This window comes from Cynocephalus volans, chromosome 6, assembly GCF_027409185.1.
Source record: "Cynocephalus volans isolate mCynVol1 chromosome 6, mCynVol1.pri, whole genome shotgun sequence".
NCBI lineage: Eukaryota > Metazoa > Chordata > Mammalia > Dermoptera > Cynocephalidae > Cynocephalus > Cynocephalus volans.
The window spans coordinates 68,900,329-68,919,291 of record NC_084465.1 but is presented as its reverse complement, the minus strand read 5'-3'; the positions used below and the strand labels follow the sequence as shown (position 1 = coordinate 68,919,291).

General features: G+C 36.6%; 1 protein-coding gene across 1 annotated transcript; it reads left to right on the top strand.

The window, feature by feature from the left end:
* Positions 1 to 2,174: 2,174 nt before the first annotated feature.
* Positions 2,175 to 14,374, top strand: PDK4 (pyruvate dehydrogenase kinase 4). The gene is made up of 11 exons (XM_063098547.1): positions 2,175 to 2,546; positions 3,507 to 3,648; positions 4,869 to 4,940; positions 5,669 to 5,853; positions 6,025 to 6,111; positions 6,546 to 6,623; positions 8,443 to 8,519; positions 10,304 to 10,402; positions 10,598 to 10,708; positions 11,011 to 11,124; positions 12,262 to 14,374. Exons 1-11 carry the CDS (start codon positions 2,417 to 2,419, stop codon positions 12,403 to 12,405), a joined length of 1,239 nt encoding a protein of 412 aa, XP_062954617.1. The 5' UTR covers positions 2,175 to 2,416; the 3' UTR covers positions 12,406 to 14,374.
* Positions 14,375 to 18,963: the final 4,589 nt, after the last annotated feature.

Here is an 18,963-nt window from a genome sequence, read left to right as displayed (position 1 = left end):
CCACATGGTTTCAGCTTAAGATAAGTGCCTGAGATGTTATGTTTTTGGTTTGTTTCTGCCTTACCCAGGTGCAATTGCTGGAGACTTTTTGTTCACTCCAGGATCATCCCTCAATGTCTCTAAGAACCTAAGCCCACCCTCATCACCAGAAGATTGTGAATGCTGAATGTCTTCACAGGGCTGTTTCTCATAGGTCTAAGCAAAATATTTGTTCACAAAGGGAAGTCACAAACGTTGACTATTATATTAGTCTATTTCTGTTGTTTATAGCATAAATACTTGAAACTGGGTAATTTATAAGAGAACAAAATTTATTGCTTACAATTTCGGAGGCTGGGAAGTCCAAAGTCCAGAGTGAAGGCCTTGGTGGTGGTGACAGCAATGCAGAGGTCTCACATGGCAAAATGGCAGAGCAGAGAGAGACTCATCTCCTCATTCACTCTCCTTTTAAAGCCACCAGAACCACTCCCTTTATTCCAAGAATGGATCAATCCATTCATGAGGGTATAGTCCTCACAATCTAATCCCCTCTTCAAGGTCCCACCTTTCCATTACCATAATAGGATTTCCCAACCTGGACTGTTACAGTGGGGTTTAAGGTCCAGTGAGTTTGGGAATGGGGGGCATTCAACCTACAGCAACTATTTACTACACACACACAAGGTGGGTAACAGTAGGAGAGCTAATATGATGCCTCTGCACAGGCCACACAAGTAATAGAGGGTTTGCCAGGGCTGGTTCAGATGCCCAATAATGGTGGTGGATTTGAGAGGAGCAAAACTCATGCTCTTTAGACATACGAGTGGAGAACTCAAATAGGTACCTGAATACAGGAGAGTTTGCACTAGAGATAGAAATTGGGAATCCGTCCTGTGACTAAAATCTCCTAGGGAAAGAGGGCAAAAAGTGACAATGGAGCCTAGTATCACCCGTGACTTTCAGAGTTCCCCATTCTGCTTATAGATGCAGGAACAAGAGGCCAAAGGGGATCTTGTACTAAAAACCACCATTTTACCACCCCATTAGTTCCCGTTCCATTGCATTTGTAATCAACTCTCTTATTTTCGCCTTCCCTAAAACACGATGTCTTCATTCCCTAGTCCCTTTAGAGTATGGCAAGAGAGGGAAAGGAGGTTAGTATGGGACTTTTACGACAGGGTAGTGTGTTTCAACCTCTGTCATTAATTCAAAAATATTGAGTCGTGACAAAGCAGGGTAGAAATCACAAAGGTTCATTAGACACGGTCCCTATCCAGATCTCTTTCAGGGAAGGGGGGTCACGGAGAGATCATATAAGAACATAAACAGCTAAAATATAAGGCCATGAGTGACAAAGGCCGTACTTGAAAGAAGGAGGGGGGAGAAACAGTCAAGAAACACGTCTTGGAGCAGTTTGTGCAGGACATTTGAGGATGTCTTAGGCGAAGATTTGGGATAAGGATGTTTCATACAGGGGGACAAAGCGCACAAATTATCTGATGGGAGAAAAGGAAAGTGAGTCAAACTGACAAATCAATCCCTTTCTTATTCTGCTTTTACTGAAAAGAGTTAAACCTAATGGAAAGAACGTGTTGCTGGAGAGAAATGAATTGATGATCTTTTATCACCACAGGAAAAAGTAAACGTATTTGGGCAGCTCCTTAAATCTGAGCAAAAGAACTTCCAGTTCCCGCTGTGCGCTGTTGTCTTCTGGAGAAACCCGAGGAGAGCGCTTTCGGTTGTTTTTCCCTTTCGCTGTCCAATGGCAGAGAAGCCCCTATTTTTTAAAGTACCTGATTGGCTACTGTAAAAGTCCCGCTCTCAGCAAGGACCAATGAGCTATCGGAGCCCAGATTCTTGGAAATAGTTTGGGGGGGGGGGGCGGATGCGTGACACTGAAACAGCCTCGGACTTGTAAACAAGGACGAGTCTGCGCTGGCCCCCAGCCCACGCGACCCGCGACCCGTCCCAAGGGGCTCGTCTTGGCCCACGTCGCCCCAAATGTCCGCTGCAGCTTCCTCCCTCCCGGCCTCCTTCCCACGATTTGCGCCTCTCGGCCCGGGCACCGGTGCCAGGCCATTCCGCGGGGACCGCGGCCAGGGGCGGGGCCCAAGTTCAGGATAGTCTCCAAGTCCCGGTGACTCCTCCCGGTTCGGGTGAGGGGAGAGTGCGGGGAGACAAATAAAAGCGCGGGAGGCGGCGGGTGCTGGGGAGACCGGGACTTGCACCTCGAGCCCCTGCGTCTCCCTCTCTCCACCCGGCTCCTCCTCCCGCGGCGCCGCCGAAGCTCAGCCCAGGCCGGGGCGGTGAGCCCGGCTAGCGCACCTCCCGCTGTCCCGCCGGACGCGCCGCGCCCCCTCCTCGGACCGGGTTCTGCTCCGGCGGCCTCCGCGCCTCAAGTCCGCCCCTGTCCCCGCCGGGCCCGGTGGGCGTCACGATGAAGGCGGCCCGCTTCGTGCTGCGCAGCGCCGGCTCGCTGAGCGGCGCCGGCCTGGTCCCCCGAGAGGTGGAGCATTTCTCGCGCTACAGCCCGTCCCCGCTGTCCATGAAGCAGCTGCTGGACTTTGGTGAGAGGGGACTTAGGACCCAGCCTGGGGCTGGGGAGCTGCCTTCACATTCCGCCCCGGGATAGGGATAGGGAGGGCCAGACTCACAACTAAGACAACTGGGGCCACTGGGCTGCTGAGCCGTGGGGGCAAGGTATGATGGCAGCACACCTGGCCTGATTTGACTGCTTTCTGATAGTTTGTGCCTGCAGGTCATGGCCACCTGCAGCCCTGCTGATACGGGATAGTTTGACCTCGCCTTTCCTCTTCTTTCTGCTCAGATCTTCCAGTCGAAATACTTTTTGCTTTCAGTCACCACTTAACAATGGACTAGAAACTTTACCCCCTCCTTCACAGCATGGTGCTTGTAGAAGAGTCCTAATAAAGTAGCCTCAGATTAACAGATTTTATCCCTTAGTCACCCTCCATCGCTCCACTCTCTGCATTCCTAAGAGATTTTTTTTTTTTTTTGTCTCTTTACCATTATAATTTTCCATATATTTGCATTACTGCTATAAATACACACTTGCTGCAGTAATCTTATAAGAACAATTTCAAGGGCTTAAATGTGGTATTACTTATCACTAGTCTGGAAACATTACGACTCCCACTTCACCTCCTTATCCCCTGACTCCGATTTCATGTCTAAAGTCCTTAAAGAATATTGCCTCCTTACATCATGGTGTTGATTGAATCCTGCATTCTTCTACCAATACTATGAACTGTGGGATATTGTGACTTCTGAGAAGTGAATCCTCATCAAAAGGAGAAAACAATTCTCCTGTATTGGTGTGTGAGAGAGAGAGAGAGAGAGAATGAAGAAGATAACTGCTTCTGAATTATCTATAAACAGTAATCCAACTGAGAGTGAAATATAATTTTATAATATATATGTGTTCAATATTTGATACTTAATGCTATTCAAATACATCATTTAGGCATTCTATGTTCCAAAAACTAAATAAATTTTATTTGTTACAGGTTCAGAAAATGCATGTGAAAGAACTTCTTTTGCATTTTTGCGACAAGAATTGCCTGTGAGGCTAGCCAATATCCTGAAAGAAATTGATATCCTTCCAGATCAATTAGTAAATACCTCTTCAGTGCAGCTGGTTAAAAGCTGGTAAGTGGTGAACCATTTTGAAGTCTCTAGTTTTAAAAATTACCTGCGCATGGCTTTTTATACTATGTTAACATCATAATTGGCAAACAGGTGGTCTGAAGAGTAAATACTTTTGAAAGATGTAAATAATTATTTTGTCAATTTTTTTTGTTAACTTAGGATGAGTTATCATTAGGGCAGTTATAAAACTATAAACAGAAATTTTTACTCTGAAAATGCAGGTCCTTTTACAATATAAATTTGACTCCTAGAAGAAAAGAACATTTGAAAAATAATTGCCATACGCAATTTTAGTTTTGTACTTTAAATAATAAAAGACAAAAGTTTGATATTGCAAAAGAAATCCTATGACTAGAAACAGATTCAAATGACTACTATTTAGGGAGGCCCTAACCTTTATTAATTATGAAGTGATTAATGGAGTGGACTCTGGGTATAAATCCTGCCTCTGCTACTTCCTAGTTGTGGAATCCTTGGCAAGTGTCTCAAACTCTCTATGCTTCAATTCCTCTATCTGTTATTAAGGAGAATAAAGTTTATGCCTCAAAGGGATGTTTGAGTGTAATCAAGTGGAGGTAATCCATTAAAAATAAATAAATAAAGTAGAACAGCACCTGGCACACAGCCAGCACTCAGTGTCAGATATAATCTCATTTTACAAACAGTGATATTCATACTTACAGCAGGTAGGTAACCAAAGGAGCCGATTTTCAAGAACAGAGCCGAGGTATGCTCTATGGCAGATGGCACAAGAGCCTTACTCTAACCCACTGACTGCATGGCTTTTTGTTTATTGACTCCAGAAATATATGTATTATATACTCATAAAACAATTACAATCTGAAACACATATTCAATCTGTAGTATTTCCTGCTGCTTTCAAGACTTCTACTCCCCTACAAATGAATATAGTAGAAAAAAAGAAGAAACCCTTTTAAAATTTTTGTTTATAAGTGTTTTTGCTATAAGAAATGAACACTTTTGACAGACAAGACAAAGAAACATTTTAAGTGAAATTTTAACTTGGAAAGTTGAGAGTTAAAAGTTGTAGCTTTTAAAATTCTTTAACATGTTATTTTTTAATTGTTTTAGAGGAAAATTTTAATTTTAAACAAAATGCTTACTTTCTCTTTTCAAATAATTTGAAAAGGGTACTGTAGTTTTAGCCATTTGTATCTGACTAATAATTTTAAACTTAAAGCGTATCTGTTATTTTATAGGTATATCCAGAGCCTGATGGATTTGGTGGAATTCCATGAGAGAAGTCCAGATGACCAGAAAGCCTTATCAGAGTAAGTTGCAACCGTTAGAATAAATATTTAAAACTTTGGCTATTTCAGACATACTCCTGAGATATTTTTAGACATAAGTTAAAGGAACTTCAACCCTGAGTAGTAAATTACTACTCTCTTACAGATGACAAGTTTTGGCTTGGTGAGTTTTTAGAAATGAAGGAATATGGCATTGAAAATTATGCCAAGTATAAACAAATGTAGAGGACTTGGGTTGTTTTAGGAAACCTATTTTTACTATAAATTAAGTTTGATGATTAGATTTGCAAGAAGATTTACATTAGCTTTAATACATTTCAGTGTCTTTGGAGATTAAACATTTTCTTTCAGAGTAACTGACAGTTTCTACCTACCTAAATAAAAATCTTCTCTTGACCTGACAAGAAAGTTTGAAAGTTTTTTTTCACAGTGGTATTCTAGAGTCATCTTCTGTATTCTATACTATTTTTTAAAGAGAAGGCTTAATGAACACCTATAATGAATGCAGCAGTCACAGAGCTGGTAGTTTATATATAAGCAAAAAAGAAAAATAAATCTGTGTAGGAAACTATCTCCTCTTCTGTAGTGCAAGAATCTATAGTGAGAGCACTAATAAAGCTGCACCCTAACATTTTATCATTTGATTTGTTTAAACAGGTACCACAAAAAGCCTTCTTTGAAGTAATCTAAGGAATATAAGTGAATGAAACTTATTTGAACTTCTACTAACTGAAAATGTTATGGCTTAGTTTTGTAGATACACTCATCAAAGTTCGAAATAGACACCATGATGTAGTCCCTACGATGGCACAAGGAATCATAGAATATAAAGATGGTTATATGGTTGACCCAGTCACAAATCAAAATCTTCAGTATTTTTTGGATCGTTTTTACATGAACCGTATTTCTACACGGATGCTGATGAACCAGCACAGTAAGTTAGCTCATCGTGATTGTGATATATATAGAGATGGGTACAGAATACAAGCTGTGCTGCATAACTAGTTGGTTCACTAATCGGTGGGTCACATTCTTTCTCAGTGGTAGTCTAATCATTATTTTCCTCATTTTTATAACAATACTTTTTGTTTTTATTTCTCAACAGTTCTTATATTTAGTGACTCACAAACAGGAAACCCAACCCACATTGGAAGCATTGATCCAAACTGTGATGTGGCAGCAGTGGTTCAAGGTAATTTCTAGATTTCTGCATATTCCTTATTAAAAATATACAATATGTGATTGACTCATCTATAATTGAGGTGACTTTGTGAATTTATTTATATTCACAGTGTGTTCCATGTATATTTTTATAAATGCTGTTACCAGTTCCTTTGTTTTTGAGAGTCAGGAGTGTAAACAGTTATTTATAATATTATAAAAAATGCAAACATAAGTGGCCGATGTGCCATATTCTTATATATTGCACTTGATCTTTGAAGTGTGCATGTTTCTATTGCTACAACTACAACTTAGACAGTCTTAATTTTTTATTCAATAAAATATTAAAAAGGCTTTTTTATATATATAAATATTTTAGATTAAGGGTAGTGTACACACTGAAGATTACTTGAGAACTATACTTGGCATAAATTCATTTTATTGTTATAAAAAATTCTATTACAGATGCCTTTGAGTGTTCAAGAATGCTTTGTGACCAGTATTATTTAACATCTCCAGAATTAAAGCTCACACAAGTGAATGGTAAGCTATAAACAAAATATATTTTAACCAAATAGAAAGTTCAGTATTCTTCCAGAATGATTTATTTTCAGTAAATATAAAGCAACTTCTGTGTTCCTTTTTTTCCCTTCTAAACTCGCCTAGAATTTATATAAGTTTTTTTTTAAGCCAAAGTTCTCTTAAACTGTCTCGACTGGAAAACTCCTATTAAGAATGTTCAGTTGCTAATTACAATTCATAAAGACAAATTGTTTGAGCAAATAATTTGGGATTTAGAGTAGCAACTAGATTCCAATATCTTAGATCAAGGAAAGATTGCTTACTACAGAATGTGAGAGATAAGGAGACCAGAATAGAGGGAACCACTTAGCAGTGGAGACATCCTCCTAAAGAGGTTATGCATAACACATGAAAACAAAAATACTTTAAATTGCACTATAAGAAATAAGCAGTCACAGAAGGACAAATACTGCATAATTCCACTTATATGAGGTCTCTAAAACAGTCATACTCACAGAAGCAGAGAGTAAATGGTGGATGCTAGGGGATGCAGGGAGAGGGAAGTAGGGAATTGGTATTCAACAGGCATAAATTTTTAGTTATACAAGATAAATAAGTTCTAGAGATCTGCTGTAGAACATAGTGTCTATAGTTAATACTGTATGAGTTTTGTACACTTAATTATTTTTTAAGAGGGTAGACCTCATGTTAAGTGTTCTTACCACAATTTTTAAAAATTGCACTGTAAATATACATCACTGTTTTGCAAGCAGAACATACTTCAAAAGCTTCAACTCTAGGGAATTTGACAAGATAAGGTCTTCCCACACTGACTGCAGTTATTACGTGATGAACGCAAGGCACCGTTTTTATCCTGTCTCACTCTGTTCTAGAAGACAGTTGCATCTCAAAGCAAGACAGTATCCTTATATTGGATAGTTCAAGATAGTATCCTTAAATTGGACTAATTATTTCATTTAAAGTAGACATCTTTTCCAAGTAATATTTATACAGGAACAACTTCTGTTAGTGCTGAGAGTTAAAATCAAGTCACTCAAATTGTGCAATAGATTGGGGACATGTGTGCTAAACTAAAGTAGGAGCACAAACAAAGATTGAAAAAATCCCTAAGCATAAACAATGTTGTTGCATAATACTTGTAGATAAACTGCTTGAACTGTTAGATAAAATAAAGAGGGATTGTGCCAGACCTTGTGTTTTCTGATTCAAACTTTGCCAAGGCCTGGAACACTGAAGAATAATACTTTTATTTTTCTTTTCAAAGAGTATTAGGAGGTTTTGGTTTCTGTTTTCTTTAGCCTCTTGGTGAAATTTAAGTATATTTAGCATATAAGATTTAATGTTTGCATGATATAAAAAACAAGAAAAATCAAATGTGTTATTTTACCATGAATGGTAAATATGAAAATTATAGCTAGTGTTAATTTCAATGTTATAAGCAGTTATTTTTTCTTCTATCTTAAAGTGCATTAATTTGAACTCTGAAATTGTCCGGTACAAATGTATTCAAAATAGAAATAAATAATGCATATAATTTAATTTATAGCACCATTGTATCACACTTCATCCAACTTTATACATTTGTAGAGAAATATTAAAATTAATCAAAGAGCACTAGGTAGCAACTGTAACAGCATTTTGAAAATAAGCCAATCATATTTACTATTTAAGTGGGAAAGTTCTGTGGCAGGATTTTGGGGTGGGGAAGATGGAGAATATCCCAACACTGTTTAAGTCTTAAAGATTAATCAAATAAATATGGAGGTTTATTTTAGTGAAATATTCATTTCCCAATTTTAAATGAGTTTATTTTTTCTAGGAAAATCTCCAGGCCAACCAATTCATATTGTGTATGTTCCTTCTCACCTTCATCATATGCTCTTTGAACTATTCAAGGTATGAAACTTCAAAATAATTGCAATTTTGTCTTTTAGAAAAGTTCACTTACTATATTTTTATTTCCTTCATCATTTCCCACTAAGCTGGAGCCTCAGTATCTTTTCCCAAGAATGCTTCTGTGCTCCTAAAAGAAGGAAGCTACATAGTCGATGTTTGAAAGAGTGCATGCAGCTCATTGTAGCATCAATATGTATTTGAGAATGTACAATATGACTCATGCTATCTCAATGCTTTAAAGCTGAGAGGACATTCCCATTATTTTTCCAGGTGTCCAACAAAGCACTAACTCATTCATTCATTAAGAGAGGTCATGGGGAGAATGCTTCAGTGAATGAAGGCTTGTTACCTCCACCCCCACAGTCTGGTCCAACTCCAAATTCAGAGGTTCAGGTCCAAAATTACTACTGTAGGTGGCATGGCCCCATTCTGAGTCTAGAATATGCTCAGAGGAGTCACTTCTTTCACTCATCTACTTTAAAGTCCATAGGAATCACCTGGACACTTTGTTAAAATACAAATTCTGATCCAGTAAATCTGGAGTGGGTGAAATTCTGAATTTCTAATAAGCTAACAAGTGATGCTGTGGGCCCACAGTTCACCCTTTCCATAGCAAGTCCGTAGGGCGGTGCTTCTCTGACTTCAGAGTGCATTACAATCACCTGGAGTGCTTATGAAAACAGACTCTTAAGCTCTGCCCCAGAGCTTTTGATTCTCTAGGTCTTATCAGAATTTGCATTTCTAATAAGCTATTAGAAGATGCAGATGTTACTGGTCTGGGGTAGCCATGTGCTAAGAATCAAATCCTTTCATGGGTTCTGAAATCAAACTAAATCTCTGAACTTAAACCGAAAAAGAAAAAAAAAATAGAACGCCTGAATCTTTGTGATGCTTCCCAAGAATCCCCTGGACTGGAGAGGAGGAAGCCTAAAAAAAGTGAAATCTGCCTTTAATTCTGACAAAACTCTTTGTAAATTACTGTTCCAAACTTATTCTAATCTGCAACGAGATATTGATTGTACTATAAACATCTAGTCTATTTTATTTCACATCAGCTAACTAGAAACCAGAAAGCAGATAACCTAGTAGAAAGGGGCTAGACAGGAAAATGGGCTAAATAAACCAAGACTTTATCTGTATGAGATTCATCCAGTAGTCTGAAAACTTGTTTTAGTTTGTTGTGTTAAAGGACAAAAGATACTTTTTCATTGATTTGATTTATTTTTAAATGGAATGGTCCAACTCATAGAGTTATTTTTCCATCATTGGTAAAAGTTAAGATGATAACCAAATGCAAATTTAAATTTAATTTAGAATTATTGACTGTCCTTTTACATAGTAACAACTTTTTCCCAGCAAATTTTATAAAAGCCAATAAATTGGTTCAATGATTCACTGTTCATTTGTTATGTAATAGTCTTTGGTGTTTGAATGTAAAATGTAATGGAAAGACAGAAAACGGAGAGCTAGGAAATGGACTATAAAAACCAATTTCTACATTTAAATTAAGCTTACAAATAAGAACTTGACAGCTAGCAGAATTGTTTTTCCATTAGACATTACTCCCAGGAGCTATATCACATGGTAAATGAATATTTTTCATTATACATCCTGCATGACACATTCATAAATGGCTATTTACAGAGATGTTTTACTACTAACTTAAAAAAAATAGGAATTTTGAATTACCCTCTGTGCTGCTTTTATTTTAAACATAAACACGTAGTTATTTATTGTTCCTCATTCCTCTGCCATTGAATTCCTTATGGTTTTGTTTTCCTTAGAATGCAATGAGGGCAACAGTGGAACACCAGGAAAACAGGCCTTCCCTTACACCAATTGAAGTGATTGTTGTCTTGGGTAAAGAAGATCTTACGATTAAGGTAACCATTCTCTGTTTTTATTTTGGTCTCTCAAGAGAATTAAAAAGGGTCAATAATAATAAAGCTCTCTGCTTTTGGCAATAGATCCAAGTCATGTATACCACGTGACTTTTAAATGAAAGAAAGACATTTTTATGTAGACAAATGCACATTGTTTTTAATGTGTAGCTCTGATAACTTGTTTGTTTGTTTAAGATTTCAGACAGAGGAGGTGGTGTTCCCCTGAGGATTATTGACCGTCTGTTTAGTTACACATATTCCACAGCACCAACACCTGTGATGGATAATTCCCGGAATGCTCCTTTGGTAAGATCAATTATATGGCTAAATTCATCCCAATCACCCAGTTCTAAATGTAGAGCAGGGATTACAAGGAAGTATTTAGGCAAGTTAATCAATTTCGTTAAATTAGGCATGAGGAATATGAGAAAGAATGATCAAGCAAGCTAAAAATGGTAAAACAGTTCTACATGGGGTCTCTGATTGGAAGCAGAAGGTATTTATTTAAGTTCTAGGACACCAGTAACAGTGAGGATAATAATCTTTCCTGTTTTGTATTCCAACGATCATGTCCACTTCTTTACCAATGACCGATCCTTCCTTGACAGGCTGGTTTTGGTTATGGCTTGCCAATTTCTCGTCTCTATGCAAAGTACTTTCAAGGAGATCTGAATCTCTACTCTTTGTCAGGATATGGAACAGATGCTATCATCTACTTAAAGGTATTCTTTGAATTCAATAAAAAATTGTACTTCTTAAACAATTGCTTTTTTTTACAGCCCCGAGTTGTATGGTCCAGAGTGAATTCCCCAAACTAAGTTAATTTAAATAATGACCCAAAGTCATTCTGTTTTCTGTGTGGATGTGTGTACATATATTATTTAATAGAGTCACTTACCAAACAGGGATCTAGGCCATGCTACCTACCTGAGGTGAAGCAAATTGTTTCCCAAGAAGCACATTACCAAAGTTTCAGAGTGAGGACATGCTCATGGGAATTTTTTAAGGCAACTCCTTCTGGCATCTGTGAGAGTAGCTATACTTTTGTTTTACTTAAATTTGTGGGACATATATGCTAATAATATATTATTAGCACAAAATAGCCTAGCAAACAACAAGTATCAGGGTATTCAAGACCTTAAGCTGACCTTATTAGAAACCCAGGGAAAAGAAAACTGACTTCTCACAAGGCATCAGAAGGATGCCAGGCATTGCCCATTTGAACTTTAAAACTTGGTGCATGTTTTCTTCTATTTCTGATAAAGCTTCAATTTATTTAAGATCACTGTCCTGATTCTGTTAATCATTTGCCAACTATTTCAACTGATTATATGTTTACAGATATTAGCAACTAAAACATTAAGCTTCCAGGCTCTCATTTTGTGCACTAGAATTATTTGCCAAATGGCTTTTGATTGTCTGAAATCGTTAATGTTTTCATTTCTTAAATGAGCAAAAGTCTTCAAACTATTGGGAAAGAGCCTTTTAATAGACTAGTAGTTTCAGATTAGGACTCTCACTTTATCACAGATAACAGAGGTTTTCCCTGGAAAAAATAGCTTTGCTAGTTAATTCTGTCACATCAGCAATATTTGAACAAAAGACATATAAATATGAAACACAAATTCTACAGCCCTTATTGTGTGGAGATAATATTTATTTTTTAGTTTTATTTTATAAAGTGCCTACCACACTGTGGGCTCTGGTGCACTCTTATTACTAAATCAATTAAATGAACGTATTTGAATGTTTGACTACTTACCTCTGAATGTATTTGGAATAATCACTTCAACTGCAAATCATAACGTGCATAATTTCTTTGGTCTGTTTTGTTTTGTTTTTTTCCCCTCTTCTTTTAGGCTTTATCTTCTGAGTCTGTAGAAAAACTTCCAGTCTTTAACAAGTCAGCCTTCAAACATTATCAGATGAGCTCTGAGGCTGACGATTGGTGTATCCCAAGCAAGGAACCAAAGAATCTGGCAAAGGAAAAAGTGGCCCTGTGAAGAGGGACACGCAGGACACTCAGGGATCAAAGTGGGTCCACGCCAGTGCTGTTTCCTGAATGTTTGTGCTCAAACGCTTATTTCCTCACAGATAAATGACAACAACAAAAAGTCCTTGAACAGAACATTGATCCAATGAGGAATGGTGCTCTTTTCTGTGACCCAGGCAGGGAGCGTGGTGCAGGACTACAGGCATTAACAGATGGCCAGCTCCTTATTCTTTAGTGTGGAATAACTCATGAGTTTATATCAATTCCTGAAAAAGAAATAAGCCTTAGTTTTTCATCCCTTTATCAACAAGAATGGGAAAGAAAGTGAAGATATAGGGTAGCAGTTTCAATGGAGTGATGTTTAGGCCTCATGTTGACATCGGAAGATATTGGTATTTATTGAATATCAAGTGACCATATACCAGTATTTTCCTGCCATGCAAGAGATTAGAGCTTAGTTTATGCTGTGATTAGAAATGTATGTAAATGCACAGTTTTGTATCTATTTATGTGCTCTATGGAAGAAAGGCTGGTGACTAAATAACATTCGCTTTGAATGAGAAGTGACTCAAAACATTTTATTCAAAGTTGCAGCCGTGGCATTGGGCCTAAGTGAAAACTCAGAAAAAAGCTCCTTGATAATGCTGCGTTTTCTGTCCACATTTTTCATGATAAGTGAACACATTGCCAGGTGCCTAAGTCTTGGGTGAATTTTTAAATGTGCACTGAACTCAGGATGTTGGGGGTTGGAAGGAGAGAAGAATTGCCAAAGTGACAGCAGAAACATCTTTTACCTTGCTTTGTTCATAAATGAAACAGTAGATTGGAAAAACCAATTTTAGGGAAATAAATCATGCATTCAGAACTTAACTCAGTAGGAGGGGGTATTCTACCCTGAAATGATGGTAATCCAAAGGCATCCATTTTCTAGGCTTAAAAAGATGTATTTATAATATACTTAATTATATTATGTACACTCCCTCGTTAATATGTCTCTAAAAAATTGTAATTATCAAATGGCTGAAGAACATTAGAATTTAAATACTTCTTGGAGAATTGTTTAACAAATAGCCTGGAAGTAAGAGGTTCTCATGCCAGGATACGTTCATTTGTGATTCATTGAGAGAGAGAGCTAATGAATGAAATACAGTACTTTGGGAATGAAGGAAGGACAGGACAGGCACCTTTCTATTTTCCCCACAAATTATTTCAGTAAATGTTCTTTATCTTCACAGATAAATTATTGGCAAGAGGATAAATTGGTGTCTTTTGAAGCAGTATGGCTTCTTTAAATGGCTCTCACTCTTACAAGATAATAGCCTTTTATGAGAAACTCATCTGTGTCAAATTAATGTTTAAACTGGTATATAGAAAAAAACCTAGGATTTTCTGCATTGTAAAATAATCATTACTGTTTATATGTTGAATTTCACGTTTGTGTTTAATTTTGTGATGGCTTAGTGTTATGGTGCTTCTGGTAGTGGCAATAGAAGCCTCAACTCCTGTGGGTTTCAGATTTATCATCAGAATTTATGGACAGTGACTTTTCTTAATGGTGGAACTTCAGTTCTTGCATTTATTGATTATATGAAACTGTTTTGTAATAGGTTATTTGTCATCGCAGTTTTTTTACTGAAATTTGACCTAAACATTTTTTGCATGTAAATACTTGTATTTACCAAAGATTTAAAGCAGTTGATTAATTAATTAACTCAAACATTGTGAGCTATCTTTAAAACACTAGAGAAAAAGAAATATCAGTATCTCAATAACATCAACCATGTAAATGGAGTTATATAAAATAGAAATAGTCTACACTGATATTTGTGAAATCTGTGGAAGATCTTTAGGATTTTAGTTGATCGATACTGAATGCTCAGGCCCACTTAAATTATTAGTGTATAAATTGTGTTTTTGTCTTTATGTTATGTACAGAGAAATGTGATAATTTTTATAATAAATGTTTTTTTTTATTATAATTGTGGACATTGTCTTTTAAAGCTTTTTTCTGAAATTACCTCAAAGTACTAAGAATTTGAGTTAAAGATGTTCTTCACTTTACATTGAATTATAATTTATACATTAAATAGCCTTTTAAAAAGTATTGAAAGCAACCTAAAATCTTAATTTTTAAACAAACAGATAAGTCCTTTATACCAGTTCAGAAATTTTTGATTATCCTTTGCTTGCTTGTGTATACTTCAATAACACATAGTACAATGGCGTGTTTACCTACATGTGTACATTCAATGATAGTTTTTGCAACACATATGTTCCATACTTTTTTTTTAAATTTAAAGTTTCATTTAATGTCTGTGTTTGCATAAATGCAATGGAGTACCAAAATAATTACCTAGATAATTTGGTCCCCAAATGCCTTCTGGATTAAATATCTGAATAATAATAAAGAAGAAATAGGACAGAAATTATTAATTAATTGTGGCATGTATTATCTTTGCTACCTTTAGTGCCTTTCTTTACTAATGTACTCCTACTTTAAATAACATCCTTTGCTCAACTTCATAATGCCTTGCTGGCAAGTTTCTGGAAGCAGGGGGAAAAAAGGGTAGGGAGGAAGGAAGACAAATCAGAATAAAATAAAATTAGTGGAATGAGTTTGCCGTAACTAAATTCTAAAATCTTCTCCAGATAATCATATTTTAATCAAAAATGCCATCAGCTGTAGGCCTTAGACCCTAAAGAATCTATACTAAGACGCTTCACCAATGACACTTTCCCTTAACTACCTTCATTTCTTCTGCTTCTATCAGGGAAGCACAGCCCTGTGCACATGTACACATACACATGCACACACGAGATTTAGCTGTATAGTTTCGCTAGATTAAGCTGCCAGATAAGGAGTTAGTGCACTCCACAGGCTCAGAACCTTCACCCGTGTTTCCATAATAACTGAAAGACTGAATCCCATGACTCTATGTATGCACACATATGTCTTTTTGACTCAAGTCAGTGTGTGTACACCAAAGGATGCTAATTTTAAAGTTCAATAAAGTGGGCCAAAGTTCCATCAAAACTATCTTGACTATTTTTCCCAAATTTCAAATTGGCTAGACTAGTGAGATCAGTTACCCTCGACTATCATAACATGTGCAAAGAGAGCAGCTTGTGAGCTAATAACCTTGACATTGACTTTGATAATTTTTTTATTCTCCTATACTTGTAGGGATTGCATTTACAGGTAGATGTACACCAGCACTGAAAATGTATGTGAAATCTCTTAGTCACTTTGGTCTGTCCTGGTGGAAGAATTGAGGGACTTACGTAATTTCACAGGAGCCTATGTAAGAAGTCACTGAGCCTCACTACAAATGCCTACAGCAGAAGTTTCCTGTGTCCATTAGCATTCTATGCGCACATCTCTTTCTTGGTTTTCTCACTTTTTACCTTACATCACAGTTACTTAAGCACTCATTAAACACTTGCTGAATAAATATATGAATAAACACATGAATAAACTTCTGGCTATAGAACAGCATCCTTGAATTTAAGGGTAGATGGGAGTTCTGCTTTAAATAACTGTACATCAAATTTTATAAGATTTTATGTTTTAAGTGGTGTTCAAGAAGTTTTATAATATTGCAGAGTCTCTGAAATACGTCTCCAAACCAATTAAATTACAACTGATCTTTGTTAAATGTCACTCTCTGTTGGTGGCCTTTGGCCATTGGAAATTATCACATATTTCACAAAAAGTGAAATAATAGTTCAAGTTATCATTACTAAAGAAATTTCTCAAGCAAACAGGCCAGAGTTTCAGATTTTATGCGTATTCTCCCTTCTTATTCACCTTGGACTCAGATGAAAACATATCACCATCCATATATCACGGCTCCCTAATGGAAATGACCAATTGTCTTTTGATGAGATTTTTTGGTTCCTACCCAAGTGCAAATGAACATTAAAAGCCACTCAAAGTTAACAGAAATGTCAGTAGTCCTGCAAACATGTTGACTCTATTAAATGATGTGAAAATGATGTGAGCTGTCTTAGTGATAAATCAAGCAACAAAATAATAAAGTTCACCAGCGAATTGTGAGACATCATTTTCATGTTTACTGCTACCATTTAATGTAATGGAAATAATACAGGACTGGTTATCAAAAATGCAATATAGCTAGGAATTATTTATTAACATACTGTTTTCCATAAATGTAAGAGGATGCTTTGATGTCTAAGATAAATAGTCTATTGAATGGCAAAGTCTTGAGTTTTTAATCATTTTATTAAGCTATGCTCTTTTTAATGTGTTTATAGCTGAAAAATATACTTTGACATTTGGTAGAACTGCCTTTAATTCAATCTTTTCCCTTTAAATTCATTTTTAAAGATAACAAAATTTGTTTAAAATTATAAATATGTGATCTGGAACAGAAATAAAAGTTTGAAAAAAAAACCTTATACCATGTTCATTCTCTTTACCTGCTTGGGACCCAGTTTTCTCTTCTATCTAAATGAGGTCTTATTGTACCAGTAAAGCACTTCAAATGCTAAAAACCTTTTAATCTAAATTTTCTTATAATCACTTACCAGATACCTTGACTCTTTCTTCAGTCCACCTGCACAACAGTGCCAGATTAATTCTCCTGAACCAGCCTTCATGTAATATCACTGTCAAGCTCAAAATCCTTTACCGACTTCCCAGTGCCTAAGAATCTGATATTTATATATTTATAGTTTTCTACAATCCAACCTACATGACCAACCTCAAAATTTATATCCTCCCTTACTGAACTGTTCAGTATATTGTCTTCTAATCATGCCACAAACACATTTTCTTTTTCTCATTGTAAATATTACTGCCTGAAATGCCCTTCCTCTCTTCTTTGTATTTTTCAAAATGCTGCTCAGTCTTCTACGCCCAACTTAAATCCCACCTCAATAGACTGGGTTTGCCAACCTCCTCTAAACTCTCACCTGGTCAGGGCCATTTTAGTACTTACTTAATTCCTAAGATTGCTAGTTAAATGTTATAGATAGTTATAAAATCCAGAAACCCAAATAGATTGTGTATTCCTGGCAATCCAGAACCATGTGTTATATATAACTAGATAAAAACCATTACACTAAGCCTGTCTCATGTATAGCAGAGATCAAAAAATATTTCTTGATTAATGTATTTTTGATGAGTTGGGAAGATAAAGAAAAGCAATGGAACAAATCCTAATTGAGCCAATTAATCTATTGATCTAAAACCAAACCCTCCCTTCCTAATATTTTATTATGGCCCTCAGCATTCCTTCTCAGTCTGAGAAGGATCCATGTTCATTTCCAGATGGATCATGACTGTAATATATACAAACAACTAACTTAAACCTTTTATTTCAGGCATAATACTCTTTGCCCTCAAGCAGCTTAGAGTCCTGTTGAAAAGGCAAAAAGTCAAGACACAAACATGTGAGAAGTGAAATCATGACCAAGGATTTTATTTGTTAATCTAAATCAACAATAGAGGAGATGCCATAATTCCTACCATTGATATCCAGGTAAATGCACTAACATTAGTTACTATCTAAACTTAAAGAAGGAAAGGTTATTTCAGGCTAAAGTGACTAGGTGGAAAGAAGACAGATTATGTGGGGGAAATGGAAAGAAGACCATTGAGGAAAGTGCCTGGGGAGAAGGTTGGAAAGGAAGTTGGAACTCAAGTGAAGATAGCTTGGATGTCTGTTTGTGGTATCTGGGGCTTCAAGGAGTCATTTACTAGGATATTGAAATTATCAAGATAGTCCTGTTGACTACAATTTCAAGACCATGTGTTTAACTGTAAGTTTATTTACAAAATACAGTGCAGCAATCAGTACAATTTTCTGTAATGAGAATTTAATTTAATTTTCAAATAGCTAAAGAGAGCATCTGATGTGTGTTGATTTGATGAGTGAAAACAGTGGGTTTTCACCCAAGTGTCATAATTGTCAGGTATATAGGTTCTGGACCTGGGCTGCCTAGGTTCAATCCTAGCTCTGCCACTTAATAGCTATGGGAAGTTACATAACTTCTCTCTGCCTCAGTTTTCTGATCTGTGAAATGGGCATAATATTATAGCTTCTTCCTTGTACAGTTGCTGTGAAAACTAAAATGAGTTAATATGTATGAAGCACTTGCAACAGTGCTTGACAGATAAATATTATATAGATATTACCTATTTTATCAATAATGTTATTTAAGTTCTAGATGCTGGATCCTTGTATTAAGTTCCTGTATAACTGAGTTGATAGCAATAAAAATAAAGTATGATCCTTCAGATATGAAGGCATACAGTGTGAGTATGCAATGTATCAGTGACAGTAACAAATTCGCTCTAATATACCCTATTGCCAGATTGTGGCCCTGCGGTTAGACGTTTAAGTGAAAGTATGGTCTGTGGTCTGAAATTGCTGAGCAAGATTCAGATCTTTTCAGGCAGAGAAGAAACCCGATCTTGACCTCTTTAGTAACACTGCACAAAGAAAAAAACGGTGGATGGTGGTGCCATGTGTTACCTACTGAGATCTGTTAACTCTTTTAGGTTCCCTTGAGAGCACTGAAAGACTGCACCTCCCTGACATGA